Source organism: Microcaecilia unicolor, chromosome 4 (genome assembly GCF_901765095.1).
Source record: "Microcaecilia unicolor chromosome 4, aMicUni1.1, whole genome shotgun sequence".
In the NCBI taxonomy this organism is placed as follows: domain Eukaryota; kingdom Metazoa; phylum Chordata; class Amphibia; order Gymnophiona; family Siphonopidae; genus Microcaecilia; species Microcaecilia unicolor.
Genome location: NC_044034.1, coordinates 210,081,278 through 210,100,067, shown reverse-complemented (window position 1 = coordinate 210,100,067; position 18,790 = coordinate 210,081,278). Strand labels below are relative to the sequence as shown.

The following is an 18,790-nucleotide window of genomic DNA, read 5'->3' as shown; positions in this document are numbered from 1 at the left end:
GGCCCAAGGTATCACTTCTGTCACTGCCGCCATGGATCCTAGAACCTGAAAATAATCTCTCGCATATGGCATTGGCTTCTGCAGTAGAGTTCGAATTTGATCCTGAAGCTTGAGAATCCTGATGCACACTGATAGACACCCCGAGATAGTCGAGTGTCTGAGACGGCACTAAACGGCTCTTGAAAAACTACCCAACTGAGGGACTGAAGGAACTGAACTACCCTGCAGACTCTCTTGATATGACTTTGCTCTGATGATCAATTGTTCAGGTAAGGATGCGCCAAATGCTTTCTTTCCTGAGAGCTGCCACCAACCCTACCATAATTTTTGTGAAGATACAAGAAGCCATAGTGAGGCTGAAAGGCAGTGCTCAAAACTGATAATGCTTGCCTAAAACTGCAAAATGAAGAAAGTGGTGTATTGGACTAATCGGAATGTACAGACAAGCCTCAAGTCTACAGTGGTCAAACACTCCACGGTCTGCATAGCTACTACGATCAACCAAAGAGTTTTCATACGAAAACTGGTGACCTTGAGGGTCCAACTGACCACTTGAGGTCCAAAATTGGCTAGAAAGAACCCTCTTTCTTTGGGATAACATAGTAAATGGAATAACGACCATGTCTGATTTTTGATGGAGGGACTGGACAGATGGCCTTTAATTCGAGAAACCTTCCAAAAGTATCCCTGACCGCGCCCACCTTGAGGCGAGAACGACAGGGAGACTCTAGGAAAGCATCAGGAAGATGCTGCGCAAACTCTTAAGGCGTACCAGTCACAGCCTCGAGAACCCACTGATCAGAGTTAATCTGGGCCCACCGCCAATAAAACTGTATTAAGCAAGCTCCCACAGGAATCCGAGGTTGGGCTCGGACACCTTCACTGGGCAGGATGGGCTGGGGACTGAAAGGAGGAACCGGCAATCTCTGCCACCACACCAGGCACCACGAAAGGACTAAAAAGCTGAAAGAACAGAGACCTCTGAGCAGTAGCTGCCTGCTCTCAACCAACAAAAATCTCGGCCATGACCTCAACCTGAAAGAAAAACGTTACCAGACGACCTAGGACGATTATCAGAAAGTCGAGGCACTTTAGTATCCTCTAAACTCCTAACTAGCTTGTCCAACGCGTCTCCAAATAGAAAAGATCCCCAAAAGAGAAACTCACTAAGCTTTGATTTATTTGTATTTATTTTATTTTTGTTACATTTGTACCCCACGCTTTACCACTCATGGCAGACTCAATGCAGCTGACATGGGGCAATGGAGGATTAAGTGACTTGCCCAGAGTCACAAGGATATTTAGAAGCATCAGCTGTCGAACCACAAAGCCAAAGAGATTGTCGTGCGGCCAACCCTAAAGAAATAGAAGCTCTCAGTAAATCATAAGGTATCAGCCCAAAATGCAGAATCCATCTCAAATCTTACCAACTTCTGCATCTATAGAGACTAAATCATCCGAAGTCTAATCTAACACACTCAGACCAGCGAAAACAAGCCCTAGCCACCAACGAACCACAGACAGCCTAAACGGCTAGCACAGAGACTCCATATGACAACCTCGAACATCCGTAAGAGCCATGCCTCCAACCACGGGTACTGTATTTTACTTGGTAACAGCAGAGACAACCGCATCAACTACCAGAGCTGAGATTTGTCCCGATCGGGAACCAGACAGAAACGAATCATGGGCCTTGAGAGTCGGAAACGAGAATCTGGCACATCCCACTGTGGCTGAATCATGTCTCTGATGTATAGGGAAGGTCTTGCCAGGCTTTCTAATATCCTTTACCCCCCCCCCCCCCCCCCCCGAGGCATAAAGAAAACCCCTGCGGACCTCAGCCTCTGTTAAAATCAAGAGACGCCGGTGAACAGAAAAGACGACCTAGACAAAAACTACCTTTATGTACCAAATGAAAGAATTCGTTTTTTTTTTTTTTTTTAACACTAGAAATAGAAAAGAGGAAAAGAAAAATTGAGAGATTGAAGCTCTCACCACCTTCCACCTGTGGGAGGACTGAGAATACTGAATCTATCTCTAGCTAGCCAGGGATCTTACTGGCTCTCTTGAGAGTCAGAATTCTCAATCTTCACCTGCTGAAGGAATGCATAATCCATCAGTCACTTTCTAGGCTGGTCTGGAGGGATGCTACGGAATGAGGGAGTCAAACAGAAATCTCGGCCATTAGTTTTCGATCACTGGGTAGTCATGAGCCCACTTTAAGATCAGAGATCTGATAAATTGGTTCCCTTTCTTCACTATTTTTATAAAGTGGTAATGAAAGGCATTTTACTTTGAAGGAGGTTTCATCTAGAAGCACAAATCTTCTTACCTGACTTTGGATATGTCACCATCGTCCACCATTTCTACGGAGCTCTGACCTACAGGACACACAGACAATAAAGTAAGGTCCTGAACTTTCCCAATAGCAGCCTGTCTAACCAGCTCATGGCAATGGGATGAGGTGGAGATTCACCATGAAGACACTGCAAGCTAGTGGCTGTGTGGAGAAACCCCATCCAGTTGCTGTTTGGAACTCAGGTATGCGGCTCTTCTACAAGTTCCCAAGGAGACTAATCAGCAAAGAAAAAGTTAATATAGAAAAGAAGACTGTAGTTCTAAAACAAGAGGTCTCGCAAACTGTTTACCTCAGAATACTGCCACCAACTCTTGCGGTTGGCCACTGACAATATTTCACAATGCACTCACCCACACCCAATTCCCTTGACACACTCCTTAATCTACTCCAGTTTATAACCAGACCCCTCATCTCCCATCAATCTCAGCCATTAGGAGGAAAAGTAGAGCAATATGTTTAAAGGCTCATAGCAATAGAAGTGACAGACAGTATGTACAAGAGAAAGGCATAGGAGGAGCAGGGGAGGAATTGATAGGATTACAGTAGCAACAACTGCATGAGATAGAGGGAGTTAAGTACACCAGCACTTCTCCACATACAGCTACCTCTGCTCACCTACTTGAACAGCACCTGCAAGCTCAGCTCTTTGCCCAATGACTTCCTGCACAACCACAAGCTGATTCCATAGGCTGCATAATGCCTGTATTGCATGCTTTTCTTTCTCTCTCTCGCCAGGACAGCAAGTATATGCAACATGTATCTAATTTCAGAGCTGTATGTAGCCATGAAACTGGATGTGGTTAGGCTGGCCCTGTGTTTGCCATGTACTACCATGCAGAGGGGAACCCAAGTGTGATTTCTGGTTCAAGTCTGCCACTCTCCAGGTAGGCCAGAGACATCAATCATAGCCCCTATGGGAGACTAAGTCAGTCACTGTTGAACAGCAAAGCATAATGGATGGATTTATGGTTTATGATTGCGGAAGTAGCCCTACTGTATTGCCTACTGGCCGAGGATTGTTTCTGTAATGAAAGGACTTGGGAGGGATATGAAATTGGGGAAAAATCCCTGATTATTATTTGCAAATGAAGGCATATGGTGACAGACCCCAGCCCCAGACCTCACTGAGCTGGAAACGGCAAGACAAAACCATCAACAGGGAGAGTTCAACAGCAAAGGTCAAAAAGATTTTGCAGTAGAGGGTTGGAGCCTTGACTTTTAGTTGCTAGTCAAGGAGTGCATTTCCAAGCAGAGTTTACCCTAAATAGAAGAATTCAACAACAACAAAAAAAGTTGCTCTCCCTTTTGCTGGCAACTACTTTGCTACAAGAAAAAAATAATGTGATTTCTACTGGAAGATACTTTATACAACTGTGGAAACAAGTCTTTGCTGATCACAATTAAACGGAAAAAACTTTAGCTTAGCTCTTATTACATCAGTTTCTTATACTAATCTGGACAACTAGATTTAGGCCTCGAGAAAACAAACCCATCAATATAGGTGAAGGCAGAAAAATTCTGATGGCTGACATCTGCCTAGTGTGTTAGCATGACCCAGTACAGGGCTCAGGAACAGTGCTGGGAGTGGCAGATGGAGAGGAAGACATGAGTGAAAGTATAAAGAAAGAAAAGTGAACACAGGGAGAACCTGGAAAGGGGAGGAAGATTAGACTAGGTGATGGAAACAAAAAGAAAAATACATGGAGAAAACCTTCCCCTCAGTACCAAACAATACAGAACAAGGTAGAGAAAAATCAAGCAGTTTCACCTAAACCGTAGAGGATTTTAATTTCCAGGCCATATGCATGTGTGCCACTGTGGTCTTCAGCTATACATGGATACAAAAGACCACCATACTCCTTTCAGTCATATCAGACACATCCTGAAAATTTGGCCTCGATATGAGACCAATCAAAACGTTAAGACCCCAGCCACACAGAAAATCTCATAAGCCTTCTCTTCCTTCAGGACACAGGATAAAAATATTATGTATCCCTGATGTGTGTGGATAAAAACACACCTTTTTCTAAGGAAAAATAAAGCTCTTAAAATGTATAAAACTGACAAAAAAAAAAAAAAATTTGGTTTTGCATGATAATTTTCTTTATATTAGTCCTTCCCACTATTCCAGAACCTGTGGGATAGCGAATGATACATACCTGTAGCAGGTGTTCTCCGAGGACAGCAGGCTGATTGTTCTCACGACTGGGTTGACGTCCTCGGCAGCCCCCACCAACCGGAAAAAAAACTTTGCGTGCTTCCTGACACATGGGGCGAGATTCGGTGCCCCCCTGCTTGTTGATATAATACATTGCAACCTGATTGTCTGTCCGAATTTGGATGATTTGGTAGGACAGCCGATCCCTGAAGGCCTTCAGTGCGTTCCAGACCGCTCGGAGCTCCAGGAGGTTGATCTGAAGATCTTGTTCCTGGAGGGACCACAGTCCCTGGGTGTGGAGCCCATCGACATGAGCTCCCAACCCCAGGCGAGATGCATCCGTCGTCAGCACCTTCGTGGGCTGCGGAATTTGGAATGGATGTCCCAGGGTCAAATTGGTCCGAATCGTCCACCAGTGCAGCAAATTGCGGCAACTGACAGACAGGCGGATGACATCTTCTAGATTCCCGGTAGCTTGGCACCACTGGGAAGCTAGGGTCCATTGAGCAGATCTCATGTGAAGGTGAGCCATGGGAGTCACATGAACCATGGAGGCCATATGGCCCAGGAGTCTCAACATCTGCCGAGCTGTGACCTGCTGAGACGCTCTGGTCTGGGAAGCGAGGGACAGGAGATTCTGCGCCCTTGCTTCGGGAAGAAAGGCCTGAGCCGTCTGAGAATTCAGCAGAGCTCCTATGAATTCCAGAGATTGGACTGGCTGGAGATGGGACTTCGGGTAATTTATCACAAACCCCAGCAGCTCCAGAAGGTGCTGGACCGAAGAGCTCCTGCCTGAGGTGCTCTTGACCAGCCAATCGTCGAGATACGGGAACACGTGCACCCCCAGCTTGCGTAGATATGCCGCAACCACCACGAGACACTTCGTGAACACCCGTGGTGCAGAGGCGACCCCAAAGTGCCGTGTCCCCAGACGGAATCGGAGATACTGTCTGTGAGCTGGCAGTATCGGGATGTGAGTGTAAGCGTCCTTTAAATCCAGGGAACATAGCCAATCGTCTTTCTGAATCATTAGTAGAAGGGTGCCCAAGGAAAGCATCCTGAACTTCTCTTTGACCAGATATTTGTTCAGGCCTCTCAGGTCTAGGATGGGGCGCATCCCCCCTGGTTTCTTTTCCACAAGGAAGTACCTGGAACAGAATCCCTGCCCTTCCTGCCCGGGTGGCACGGGCTTGACCGCATTGGCGCTGAGAAGGGCGGAGAGTTCCTCTGCAAGTACCTGCTTGTGATGGGAGCTGAAGGATTGGGCTCCCAGTGGGCAATTTGGCGGGGTGGAGAGCAAATTCAGGGTGTATCCGCACCGCACTATTTGGAGAACCCACTGGTCGGAGGTTACGAGAGGCCAACTTTGGTGAAAAACTTTCAACCTCCCCCCGACTGGCAGGTCGTCCGGTACGGGTACTTTGATGGCAGCTATGTTCCCATGGATCCAGTCAAAAGCCTGTCCCCTGCTTTTGCTGTGGAGGCGCAGGGGGCTGCTTAGGCGCACGCTGTTGACGAGAACAAGCGCGCTGGGACTGTCCCTGTGCCTGAGGAGGCCTTCGGGCCAGCTGGGTGTACCTACGCTTGCTGTAGGCATAGGGTGTAGCCTGCCGGGCCCGGGAAAAACATCCACCTGCAGAGGTGGATGCTGAAGGCGCCCGGTGGGAGAGCTTGTCGAGAGCGGTTTCCCGCTGGTGTAGTTGGTCCACCAACTGCTCGACCTTCTCGCCGAAAATGTTATCCCCCCGCAAGGGACATCCGCCAGTCGCTGCTGGGTGCGGTTGTCCAGGTCAGAGGCACGCAGCCATGAGAGTCTGCACATCACTATACCTTGGGCCGCAGCTCGAGATGCCACATCACAGGTGTCATAGATACCCCTGGACAGGAACTTTCTGCACACCTTCAGCTGCCTGACCACCTCCTGAAACGGCCTGGACTGCTCCGGGAGGAGCTTATCGACCAGGTCCGCCAGTTGCCCCACATTGTTCCGCATGTTAATGCTCGTGTAGAGCTGGTATGATTGGATGCGGGTCACAAGCATGGAAGATTGGTAGGCCTTCCTCCCAAACGAGTCCAGAGTGCGAGACTCCCGCCCAGGGGGCGCCGAAGCGGTATCCCTCGAACTCCGTGCTCTCTTGAGAGCAGAGTCCATGACCGCCGAGTCATGAGGCAATTGAGGCCGCATCAACTCTGGGTCTGAGTGGATCCTGTATTGGGACTCTGCTTTCTTGGGGATGGTGGGATTAGATAGTGGCTTCAGCCAGTTCCGAAGCAGTGTCTCCTTAAGGACATTGTGCAATGGTACCGTGGAAGACTCTCTAGGTGGTGATGGATAGTCGAGGACTTCGAGCATCTCCACCCTTGGCTCATCCACAGTGACCACGGTAAAGGGAATGCAAATAGACATATCCCTGACAAAGGAGGCAAAGGAGAGGTTCTCAGGGGGCGAGAGCTTCCTCTCCGGTGAAGGAGTGGGGTCAGAGGGAAGGCCCACAGACTCCTCTGAGGAGAAATATCTGGGGTCCTCCTCCTCGGTGTCGGACATGAGCTCTCTCAGCTCAGACCTCTACCGGGCCCGTCTCGACTGCGAGGAACCACATCCTCGATGATGGCGTCGAGCGGTGGACTCCCGCGCCAGCGGGGACGAAGCTCCCTCAACCCAGTCGTGAGAACCCTTTTAATAATGATTCATCTCCTTCCCACATCACCAAAATGTCATCAATAAATCTCCTCCATACCATGATATGTCTATTATACGGATTCTCTTGTATATATTTCTCCTCAAAATGTGCCATATAAAGATTGGCTACAGACATTATATAGGAAACCCACAGACCGAAATAAATTGTTACAATAGCTGTCATAGCCATCCACTGAAGCGTAACCTGGATCAAGGAAGTGGTCCAATTCATCACATTTTTTGGATTAAAAGTGTTTCAGACACCAATTTGATATATAAGCTTTACCATGTTGGCAGCTTAGCTTGTGGTCATTACACATCGTGCTATTGTGAGAGTGAAGCTAAGCTTGAGTTAAAGGTGACAACCTATCCTGATGTCTGTCATTATGATGTGGAGCCGGTTGATATTGTATATCTGGATTTTCAGAAGGCGTTTGACAAAGTGCCGCACGAAAGACTCCTGAAGAAATTGCAGAGTCATGGAATCGGAGGTAGGGTATTATTATGGATTAAGAACTGGTTGAAAGATAGGAAGCAGAGAGTAGGATTGCGTGGCCAGTATTCTCAGTGGAGGAGGGTAGTTAGTGGGGTCCCGCAGGGGTCTGTGCTGGGTCCATTGCTTTTTAATGTATTTATAAATGACCTAGAGATGGGAATAACTAGTGAGGTAATTAAATTCGCCGATGACACAAAATTATTCAGGGTCGTCAAGTCGCAGGAGGAATGTGAACGATTACAGGAGGACCTTGCGAGACTGGGAGAATGGGCGTGCAAGTGGCAGATGAAGTTCAATGTTGACAAGTGCAAAGTGATGCATGTGGGTAAGAGGAACCCGAATTATAGCTACGTCTTGCAAGGTTCCGCGTTAGGAGTTACGGATCAAGAAAGGGATCTGGGTGTCGTCGTCGATGATACGCTGAAACCTTCTGCTCAGTGTGCTGCTGCGGCTAGGAAAGCGAATAGAATGTTGGGTGTTATTAGGAAGGGTATGGAGTCCAGGTGTGCGGATGTTATAATGCCGTTGTATCGCTCCATGGTGCGACCGCACCTGGAGTATTGTGTTCAGTACTGGTCTCCGTATCTCAAAAAAGATATAGTAGAATTGGAAAAGGTACAGCGAAGGGCGACGAAAATGATAGTGGGGATGGGACGACTTTCCTATGAAGAGAGGCTGAGAAGGCTAGGGCTTTTCAGCTTGGAGAAGAGACGGCTGAGGGGAGATATGATAGAAGTGTATAAAATAATGAGTGGAATGGATCGGGTGGATGTGAAGCGACTGTTCACGCTATCCAAAAATACTAGGACTAGAGGGCATGAGTTGAAGCTACAGTGTGGTAAATTTAAAACGAATCGGAGAAAATTTTTCTTCACCCAACGTGTAATTAAACTCTGGAATTCGTTGCCGGAGAACGTGGTACGGGCGGTTAGCTTGACGGAGTTTAAAAAGGGGTTAGATAGATTCCTAAAGGACAAGTCCATAGACCGCTATTAAATGGACTTGGAAAAATTCCGCATTTTTAGGTATAACTTGTCTGGAATGTTTTTACGTTTGGGGAGCGTGCCAGGTGCCCTTGACCTGGATTGGCCACTGTCGGTGACAGGATGCTGGGCTAGATGGACCTTTGGTCTTTCCCAGTATGGCACTACTTATGTACTTATGATGTTATCAGTTTGGCAGTGATTAAAAGTTTATTAAGATAGATTATTCTTTTTGTCACTATTTATGCAATAGGTATGTGTTGAGAACTGAATGATGTGAAGGTATTAGTTTTTGATGGGTTTTTTTTTTAGTAAGTAATGACCTTTGACCCGGATATGAGGTTTTAAAATAGCAAGCCACAGCACAGATGGTAATGCTGTTGCACATTGATCCAGAGCAGTGTCTGTTGACAAACACAGTAAGTAGCTAGCTTGAATCTATGTGATGTTTGTGAGACGGTAGCATGGAGTAAAGTAGATGTACAAGTATATCTAGCAAGAATGAGTTTGTTTGGTGATTGAGGGAGAAATAGTGTTTTGTTTTGTTTTTTTTAAATGGGAAGCCACAGCACAGATGGTATTGCTGTTGTATTTTGATCCAGAGCAGTGTCTGCTGACAAGTAGTCAGCTTTAATCTATGTGATGTTATGGGAGATGGTAGCATGGAGTAAAGCAGATGTATAAGTATATTTACTATAGAATGAGTTATGGTCTTTTGAAAGTTAGTTTCATTTATGCAGCCATGTCTTTTGATGATGTTATAGACAAGGCTGATAAAGTTTTAGGATTCAAGGTGGTCTATTTGTAGAAGATTTATAACAGTGAGTAATTGAATGTTTTATACCATGAAATATAGTCAATTGTTGATATGATGAGAATTTTAATTGAGCTGACCGGTGAGATGTAGAGTTTGTGATACATAGACTGATCAAGATGGGATTAATGTATATCTTTTTAATTTTGTTTTAGGCTTTTTTTGAAGGGGTATGTTGATCACCCCTGATTTTTAGGTATGTATTGATACATTATTGGATTTGATTAAATCCATTCAACGTTTTATACACTTTTATATGTTTGGAAAGTGGCTTGTCTTATCTCCTCCTCCATTTTACTTTGAATGTGTAATGTATTTATTGTACTTTATTTTATCAGTTCCTGTTATGACTTTATATATTTGAGAAGATATATGTGTGTGTGTGTGTGTATGTATATATATATATATATATATATATATATATATATATATATAACTTGAGATATCATCTCTATTTTTATGTTTTTATTTGTAGTTTTACCCCTGACACAGCCTGAGGGCGAAACGTGGCAACGTCGGGTACTGCTTTTATCTTGGTTTGAATAAATTATAATTTTATACTTTTTATAATAGACTTTTATGTAGCAAGTAGACTGTTGCCGTTTTTGTTTTAACAAAATTGGTTTTGAAATAATGAAATAATTATAGAAAATACAAATCAAAACAAACAGATACATGTATATTGAACATATTCATAAATAGACATACCTATATAAATATAGAGATCATAATGATAAAACTGCTTGTGAGCTGTTTATAAAAATAATAATCAGAAAGCTCATTGAAAATTAAGTCATATGTAGATATAGTATTCACATTCATATATGTTCCAAAGAATACAGCTTAAGAGTACAGAGCCATCAGAAGCTGTTTTGGCGGGAAGCCCGGGCCTTCTTTTCTTTAGCGCCATGTGCTGGCTCCTTCGGAAGAGTGGGTCAGTTGAGTGAGCAGCGGGTGGTTCCTGGCTCCAACCCAGAACCCCAACCAGGCCTACCCCAACTAACCGGACTGTGTAGGCTTAGCCATATCTACCATCTGCTGAAGAACGCACAGGGTAGAAAATGGGTTCACTCTGAAATTAGTAGTCCTCAGTCTCCACCTGCTGGTAAGAGTGCACAAACCCAATTGCCTGACACCAGATCTTTCACAGAGTCCTGGGGAACGTGATGCCCAATTCAGCCTTGCAGACAACAGGTACAGCCTATGGGACAGTATGGGCTGGGGGGTAGAAGATGGGATCTCCAGACAGACATTCTCTAGCGATTTGGGAGTAACCTAGAAAACAGCTGTGGCTCTCAGCCCTAGGTACTGGCTGTTCTTGAGGGAATGGTTTTAATAACTTCATTACAATTATTCATTCTCTCAGCTATTGTTCTGGAGTCTGAAGCTCCCTCATACCTCTCCCCAGATGTCAGTGGCAGCTTAAAGGTCCTGCTCTGTAATTAGGAGCCAATTAGCAATTACGGTATCTGACAGATCACAACAATGGCAACACGTGCAGCAGCCCTTCTCTCTCTCCCCCCTCTAAACACAAATGGTGCTTGCTTACCAAACAATGACATGGCCAGTAGATATCTCCACACCATAAGACTAACAGAGGTAGGATGTCAACCAGTCACAAAGCATACTGGGAAATGCCAGATACAGCAACCAGATAACAGTACTTACATACCAGCTGCTTAAATTCTAATATCTCAACAGCAGTATCCCAAAAATGAAATAATCCAGTGCACTAATATGGAGATCTTCTGCCACCACCCCTGCTGCTGAAATTCTGAATCCTATAATACCAGAGTAGCTAAAGCTCAAAAAGTATCAACCCTCTAGGAGATTCATTAGTGTCCAATGTCACAAAAACAGGCAGCATTTAAAAAGATATGATCAATAAAAAGATATGATCAACTCGTGTCGGCAGTGCCACTCCTAAACCCGCAAGAGCTATCAGCTTGGAGTTTTTGGCTCCCATGGATGTTACATTGAATATCATCTGGAAGGCGCTCCAGGACCTAACGGTGGTAGTAAATAAGTTTGCTTCCGATATAATCTTATTAGTGAGCCACATGGATAATCTAATTGAATCCTTTGAGAATGAAAAATTGATATGGCAAATTAAGTTCTACAGGAATAGGAAATGGTTAAGATTTTGAAGATGATAATAGACCAGAAAAATTTGAACAAAATGAATATTATTACAGATGATTAATATCGAGATTGTTGTTTTCCCAGAGTTCCGGGTATGACTCCTAAATGAAATTCCTCTGAAATGATTCCTCTTAGTACATTTATTCAAAAGGAGTGAAGCCTGTGAAACTGGGATTACCTTAATCAGTGGGAATTGGATTAGAGACTCAAGTGTTTGTATTGTTAAATAATTTCTGGTTTTAAAAGAGAAAAAAATGAAATCAGTTGTATTATTTCCACTAATATTGGACAATAAGTATGTTTCCAACGAAATAAATTGACTATACACCGTTTTGGGTTTGAAGAAGCCAACCAGACGATCAATGTGGAATAAAGATTCAGATAATAAATAACTGGGGAAAATCAGGTTTAATACCACGTTTTCTTTGTTTACTGTTTAATTGATCTCCTTGTCTTGTTTCACTCTCTCTATTTTGTGGTCTAAGTGTAGGGGGCAAACTTGCATTGGACTTTGCACTGAAACTTGCAAAACTTACAAAACTTGCACTGTTTACCTTATTTGCACTTTTGTGGACTTTTGCACTAGCAGGATTTTCTATTTGGACCTTGCATTCACACTTGCACCTTTGCATTGTACCAAAACCTCAGCTTTTCTATGACGAGCCTAACCAACCTAAAACTGTGCAGTCTGGACTTTCACTAGTAACGCCTATTTGCTATAACCAGCAGCTAGATAAGTTGTAGCAGTCAGCAATTTAGGTTTGTAAGGGGGACAGCTGGCTCTGTCCGTGCAGTCTCGTGATCCAAGTATAGAGGCTGTATTATGTGAATGTGCTGAAACACTGCAATAAGTTACATTTCTTGCAAAGTAACAATTTCTATGAAAGCTATGAAACTGACGTATCTTTTCTCTGTGAGAACTACAGAACTACTAATGTATTGCGCATGTGCATGTACTGCGCATGTGTATGTGTGATGTATGGTGTGTTTTATGCGCATGCCCACTAATTTGTATAAGAACGAGTGTCAGGTGACGCTCGGCACGCAGTATCCTGAGTCTGAACTTAGTACTGTGACAGCTAGCTAATAAAAGTTGCCTTGCTTTGGAAGTCAGCGTCTCGGCCTCCTGATTTACTTGCTGATTAGTCCGGTTACATAAGGAAGAGTTTATAATTACCTGATTGAAATAATTCTTGTATTATTTTGTCTGCATTTCTGGCAAGTTATTTTAGTGCTTGTAAAATTAAATTCTGCAGTAGAGGTTTTTGGACAGTGAAATAAATCAGCCACACAATCCCCCCAACCTCCCTTTAAGGTTGATATTATTCAAGTATGGAACTGAGGGGGAGGAGCAATGCTTGTGCTGGAGAGCACACTGGAGCATGACCAGATAGAGCCCAGAAGAGCTTTAGAAACCTAAGAGAATGAATCCAAATTACCATCATCAGGATGACAACCATGTATGGGCTGATTATACCCTTTGTCCAAGAAAAACAAAAAAAATGTTAACTAGTTCTACTGTAGCAGTTTGTGTTTTAACTCAATTATCCAGTAATAGGACAGCTAATTTTAAAACTTCACAGTACCCCCTCATCCCCAGCATACAATCTTGGAACAGATTGCCTCTATTTTTATTCTCCTAATCTCTGAAGGAAAAGAAGGTTTATGATATATGTTTGTGTATGTCCCTAATGTGTATTTGATGCTCTATCCACACCAAGTTTCCAGGATGTGGCAAAGAAGACAGGACGACTGATCTACATACATACATGGACCACAGATGCACACATCGTGAAGCTGCCTTCTATAGATCTAGGTGAACCTATTCCCTTGTTTCTATCTAGAAGCAGGTGCACATGCACTAACACACCACAGCTATAAACCAAATATATATATCTAGGTACTAACTTGGACAGGCCAAACAAAGCAAGCCCTTGAACCAGAACACCAGAACTTACAGCTCACGTAGCCAGAGGCTGAAGACTCCATAGCTGCCCGCTTCTTGGAGATGGACCTGCGAATTGACTTCCGGACTGCTTCGCGGGTCATGCTATCCCTTTTGTTGGCAAGGGAATATTGTTCTACCAGGGAAATCCTGCGACTTTTGGATGGCCTGCCAACCAAGCTTCTACGCACTGACCTCCGGTCTGATTTGGAACCTGTTGGAGTTCCTTTCTGATAGGTCAAATCCAGCATCTGTTCTATCTCAGGCCCCTTTGAAGCCACCTGACATACAGTAGATGAGTAATACATTTCCTCTTCTGTCACCTCCATTTCAACTTGCTTTGGTGTAGATGTCTGTGCTAGCTTTACTTTGGAGACATCCCGCTCCTTTACCTCAGGTGTTTCAGGGACTGCCACTGTGGTTCCTTCAGTATACATAGGTTTCATTGTTTCCACCTTCTTGGGAGATTCCTCATCTGAATTCACTACGATCACTTCTTCAATCTTGTCATCTGTTCCTGGGATATGGCTCTCTGCACTCTTTTGGTCACTGGCAGTTATATCTATGACTGGGATACAACCGTTCACTGGAACTATGGAGGGATCCTGGTGGGTGCTCTCAGCAACTGGGGATGTCATCTGGGCCTGGGCTCGAGCTCGTGTCACTCGTTTAGGCTGAGCCTCCTCATCAATAATTGAGTTTTCCGCCTCCTTTTTTTGAAGTTTTACTGAAAGTCTTCGGACTGAAGCTACCCAATTGCTGCTCCTCCTCTTCCTCAACACCCTGATAAAAAAAAGACACAGTTATCTCAGTCTAAAGGATAATGTATTAATTCAGTCAGGTGACAAAAACAGTTTTCTTTAAATTAGCCTAAAAGTAGCTACAACTTTGGAATAATTCAGATATACACTTTGTGGATGGTAAAATTATGCCTTACCTGATAATTTTCTTTTCTTTAGTCACAGCAGATGAATCCACAAACCAGTGGGTTGTATCCGTCTACCAGCAGGTGGAGATAGAAAACTAAATTGTAGAGAGTCATACCAGAGTACCAGCCCTCAGACCATTTAGTATGTCTCATCACAAAGCAGTATAACCTGAAGAAACAAAAGGCTGAAAACTTCCTCACAAAACGTAAACCACAAAGGTGCGACCTGGGTTGCAGAACAGAAGTGCCAACTTGGCAACTATAGACAAATTTCTCTCTCTTTTTTTTTTTTTTTTTTTTTAAATATACGAGAATTCCCATCTGAAAAGAAGACCTGTCCCTTTTTGTAAAATGACCATCTAGCAGCATCAAGAAATGAAAGGTAAAGATTTGGGGTGGGATCCTGGATTCATCTGCTGTGACTAAAGGAAAGAAAATTATTAGGTAAGGCATAATTTTACCTTCCATTGCGTCAGCAGCAGATGAATCCAGAAACCAGTGGGATGTACCAAAGCACTCCCTACATAGGGTGGGAAGCACGTGCCAACACCGTCGCTCTGAACCACATATGTCTGTGCACGCCGCATATATTCTGTAATAATTGGAAAAGGAACCTAACGACGCCCACGTCGCTGCCAAACAAATCTCCTCCTCCGAGAGCACCCCTGTTTCCGCCCAAGATGTAGCTTGAGACAGAGTTGAATGAGCGCAAAGCCCCGCCGGAGGGGAATGATCCACCAGGACATACACGGACGTAATGGCCTGTAATCCAACGTGCAATGGCAGCTTTGGACGCAGCTTTGGATGCAGCTTGCCCTCGTCGAGGCCCCGCCAGAAGAACGAACAGAAGGTCTGAACGCCTAAAGTCGTTTGCTTCCCTTCGGCTCCTGTATGTGCGGAGGGCCCTGATGCAATACTTACAGGTGTCAAACTGAGTAGGATAGTCCTTCCGACAAAAACAGATCCCGATTAAGATGGAATGTTGACACCATCTTAGGTAGAAAGGATGGGACCATCCGTAAAGAAATGCCTACCTGAAAGACGAAGAAAGGGTTCTCGGCATGACAACATCTGAGTCTCTGAAACTCTGCACGCTGAAGCTATCAAAAACACTGTATAAGGGTTAAGTCCTTCTCCGATGCCTTGTGTAGCGGCTCAAATGGAGCCCGCCCTAACACCCGGAGCACAAAATTGAGATTCCAATTAGGACCCTACGCCTGGAATAAACTTCCTGAGCCCCTACGTCTTGCCCCATCCTTGGCCACCTTTAAATCTAGACTGAAAGCCCACCTCTTTAACATTGCTTTTGACTCAACCACTCGCCTCCACCTACCTGCCTCTCCTCCTTCCTGTACACATTAATTGATTTGATTACTTTATTTTTTGTCTATTAGATTGTAAGCACTTTGAGCAGGGACTGTTTTTCTTCTATGTTTGTGCAGCGCTGTGTACGCCTTGTAGCGCTATAGAAATGCTAAATAGTAGTAGTAGACACGGTCGCCGAGAGGGTGGCCAAAAATGGAGAGATCCCCGCAAAAAATGTGTGATGTCCGGGTGGGTCGCAAAGGAAGACCCGGAAAGCAGACCTCGGAAGCAGGAAAGCGTCGCTAGCTGTACACTTAGCTAATTATAGGCCAATCCCTTCTGGAGACCTTCCTGCAGGAAATCCAACATTTGAGAAACAGATGTGAGAGGGTTCCCATCCCTGAAGGGCGCACCAAGAGGCAAAGGTGCACCACACTCGAGGGCATACGTTGTGGTGGAACACTTACGAGCCTGCAAAAGAGTGGCTATCACCAAATTCAAATAGCCCTTCCGTCTCAATCTCCACCTCTCAAAGGCCAAGCTATAAGACCAAAATGGAAGGGATTTTCCATCAGTATGGGACCCTGATGGAGCAGATCCACCGACAAAGGAAGGTGAAGCCGAGTCTCTACCAGTAAATGGACCAAATCCGCATACCACTGATGCTGAGGCCAATCCAGAGCCACTAGGATCACTAACTCCTGGTGTCTGCTGATCCTGAGCAAGACCCAAACCATGAGGCCACGGGGGAAATATGTACAACAGTTTTGCTTGTGGCCACGGTAGAAGTGCATCGAGTCCTTCGGATCATCTTCCTTTCGCCTGCTGAAGAATCTCTGCACTTTGGCGAGTCGCCATGAGATGGATCTCTGGCCAGCACTCTGCTGAAACGCGTTGGCCGACAATTCCCACTCCACTGCATCCAGTAGATTCTGACTGAGAAAGTCCACCTGTACATTGTTGTGGCCTATAATGTGAGCTGCCGACAGAAGCAGATATGCCTCCACCCAAGACAGGATTCTGTTTGCTTCTGAATACAGAGCCCGACTCTGGGTTCCGCCCTGTCGATTGATGTAAGCTACCGCTGTTGTGTTGTTCGAAAACACTCGCACCGCAGACCCCTGCAGCAAATCCCGAAACACCCTCAGGGCGTTCAGTAATGCTCGTAACTCCAATTGTTGTTTCCTCCATCGACCAGCACCCTTGTGTGCGAGACAATGCACTCCCCAACTGGAGAAACTGGCATCTGTTGTAACTATAACCCACTGAGGGGCTGCCAAGGGCATCCCATCTCAGGTGTGAGGGGAGAAACCACCAGGTCAAGCTGTCTTGTGCCAGACAACGCAAGTAATCCTGAGACACTGGAGACCAACGGCTCAGAAGAACTAGTTGCAAAGGTCGCATATGAGCTTGGGCCCAAGGCATCACTTTGATAGTAGCCACCATCGACCCTAGAACGTGCACATAGTCCGAAAAGACTGCTCACTTGTTCTACCAACTTAAGCCTCCTGCCCTCTGGCAGGGAGACTATCCCCCAGGCAGTATCGAACCACACTCCCAGGTATTCCAGTGTGTGCAATGGACAGAGATGGCTCTTGGAAAAGTTGATCACCCATCCGAGAGACTGAAACACTTCCACATGTAGCCAAATGGCTCTCTGACTGGGATGACGCTCGAATGAGCCAGTTATCTAGATAGGGGTGAACTCGAATTCCTTCTTTCCTTAACGTAGTCGCCACAGTGCCGTGGCTAACCCGAATGGCAATGCTCGGAACTGGAAGTGCTGTCCCAGAATCGCAAACTGCAGAAACCTCTGATGCAGAGGCCAAATCGGAATATGGAGATAAGCCTCCTTGAGGTCCAAAGTTGTCAAGAACTCCTGCAGCTGTACCGCCGCTATCAGAGCTCAGAGTTTCCATGCGGAAATGATGAACCTTGAGGAACTGGTTTACCTCCGGAGAAGAACAGGCCTGAATGAACCTCCTTTCTTCGGAACCACGAAGAATAAGGAATACCGATCGGTGCGCCTCTCCAGCATCGGCACCGAAGTTATGGCCACAGTAGCCATGAGGCCTCTTAACGACCTGAGCGCAGCCTCTTGTTTTGCGGTCGCGCACCGGGACTCAATGAAAGAATCTCCGACCCAAGTTGAAAACTCTATTCTGTAACCTTCTTTGATAGCATGGAGAACCCATTGGTCCAAAGTGATCTTGGCCTGTAATAGCGGGTCAGCCGACCCCCTATCTCCAAGTCCGAAGAGTGGGCCGGCACCCCATCATTGCGAACAGCTGCAGCCTAATGGGTTGCAGTACTCAATCCCCTCGTCACCACGAAAGGAAGACCTCTGTTGGAATCGAGACCGTTGAAAGGAAGAAGATGGCCTACCCAGATGATAGCACCTAGCCTCTTGAAACCGAGGTTTTGCGGCTCCAGTCCGGGCCAAGGACTTGGGCTTTTCCTCTGGTAACTTCTGAGAGGCTTAGAATTTCCCAAACCCTTAATCTTCTCCAAATAAGAGCTTGCCTTGAAAGGGCAACCTGGTAAGGCGCTGCTTAGAGGCCATACCAGCAGCCCAATGACAAAGCCACAGTAACTGATGAGACGCTACAGCCAAGGGCATTAGCTTTGCCAAAGACTGCACTAGCCAGATACGCCAGGGCAGCCTCCATCTTAGGCACGAGAGCCAAGGGAAAGAGACCCACTTCCTGCAGACTGCTGGAGCCAATCAAGAGAAGCCCAGACCACGTAAGAACTACAAATAGATGCTTTGAGGGTCAAAGCGGAAACCTCAAAAGCGCGCTTCAGAGTGGCTTCCAGACATCTATCTTGTATGTCCCTTAACACAACCTCCCCCCCTCACAGGAAGGGCGATTTTCTTGGTGACCACTATTACCAAAGAGTCTACACGGGGAAGATCAAACTTCTCCATTTGGCTTCCCTGTACTGGTAAGAGACATAGCTTTGGACACTTTGAGAGGCG

General features: G+C 45.4%; 1 protein-coding gene across 3 annotated transcripts in view; it reads right to left on the bottom strand.

Moving 5' to 3' along the window:
* INCENP (inner centromere protein) overlaps positions 1 to 18,790 on the bottom strand; it is a 320,967-nt gene that overhangs the window by 262,492 nt on the left and 39,685 nt on the right. For all 3 annotated transcript variants that reach the window (XM_030201189.1, XM_030201191.1, XM_030201190.1), the window contains exons 4-5: positions 13,591 to 14,360; positions 2,333 to 2,381 (exon numbers count right to left, since the gene is read on the bottom strand). In XM_030201189.1, the coding sequence (XP_030057049.1) occupies positions 2,333 to 2,381; positions 13,591 to 14,360 (819 nt within the window). The remainder of the gene's footprint in view (positions 1 to 2,332; positions 2,382 to 13,590; positions 14,361 to 18,790) is intronic.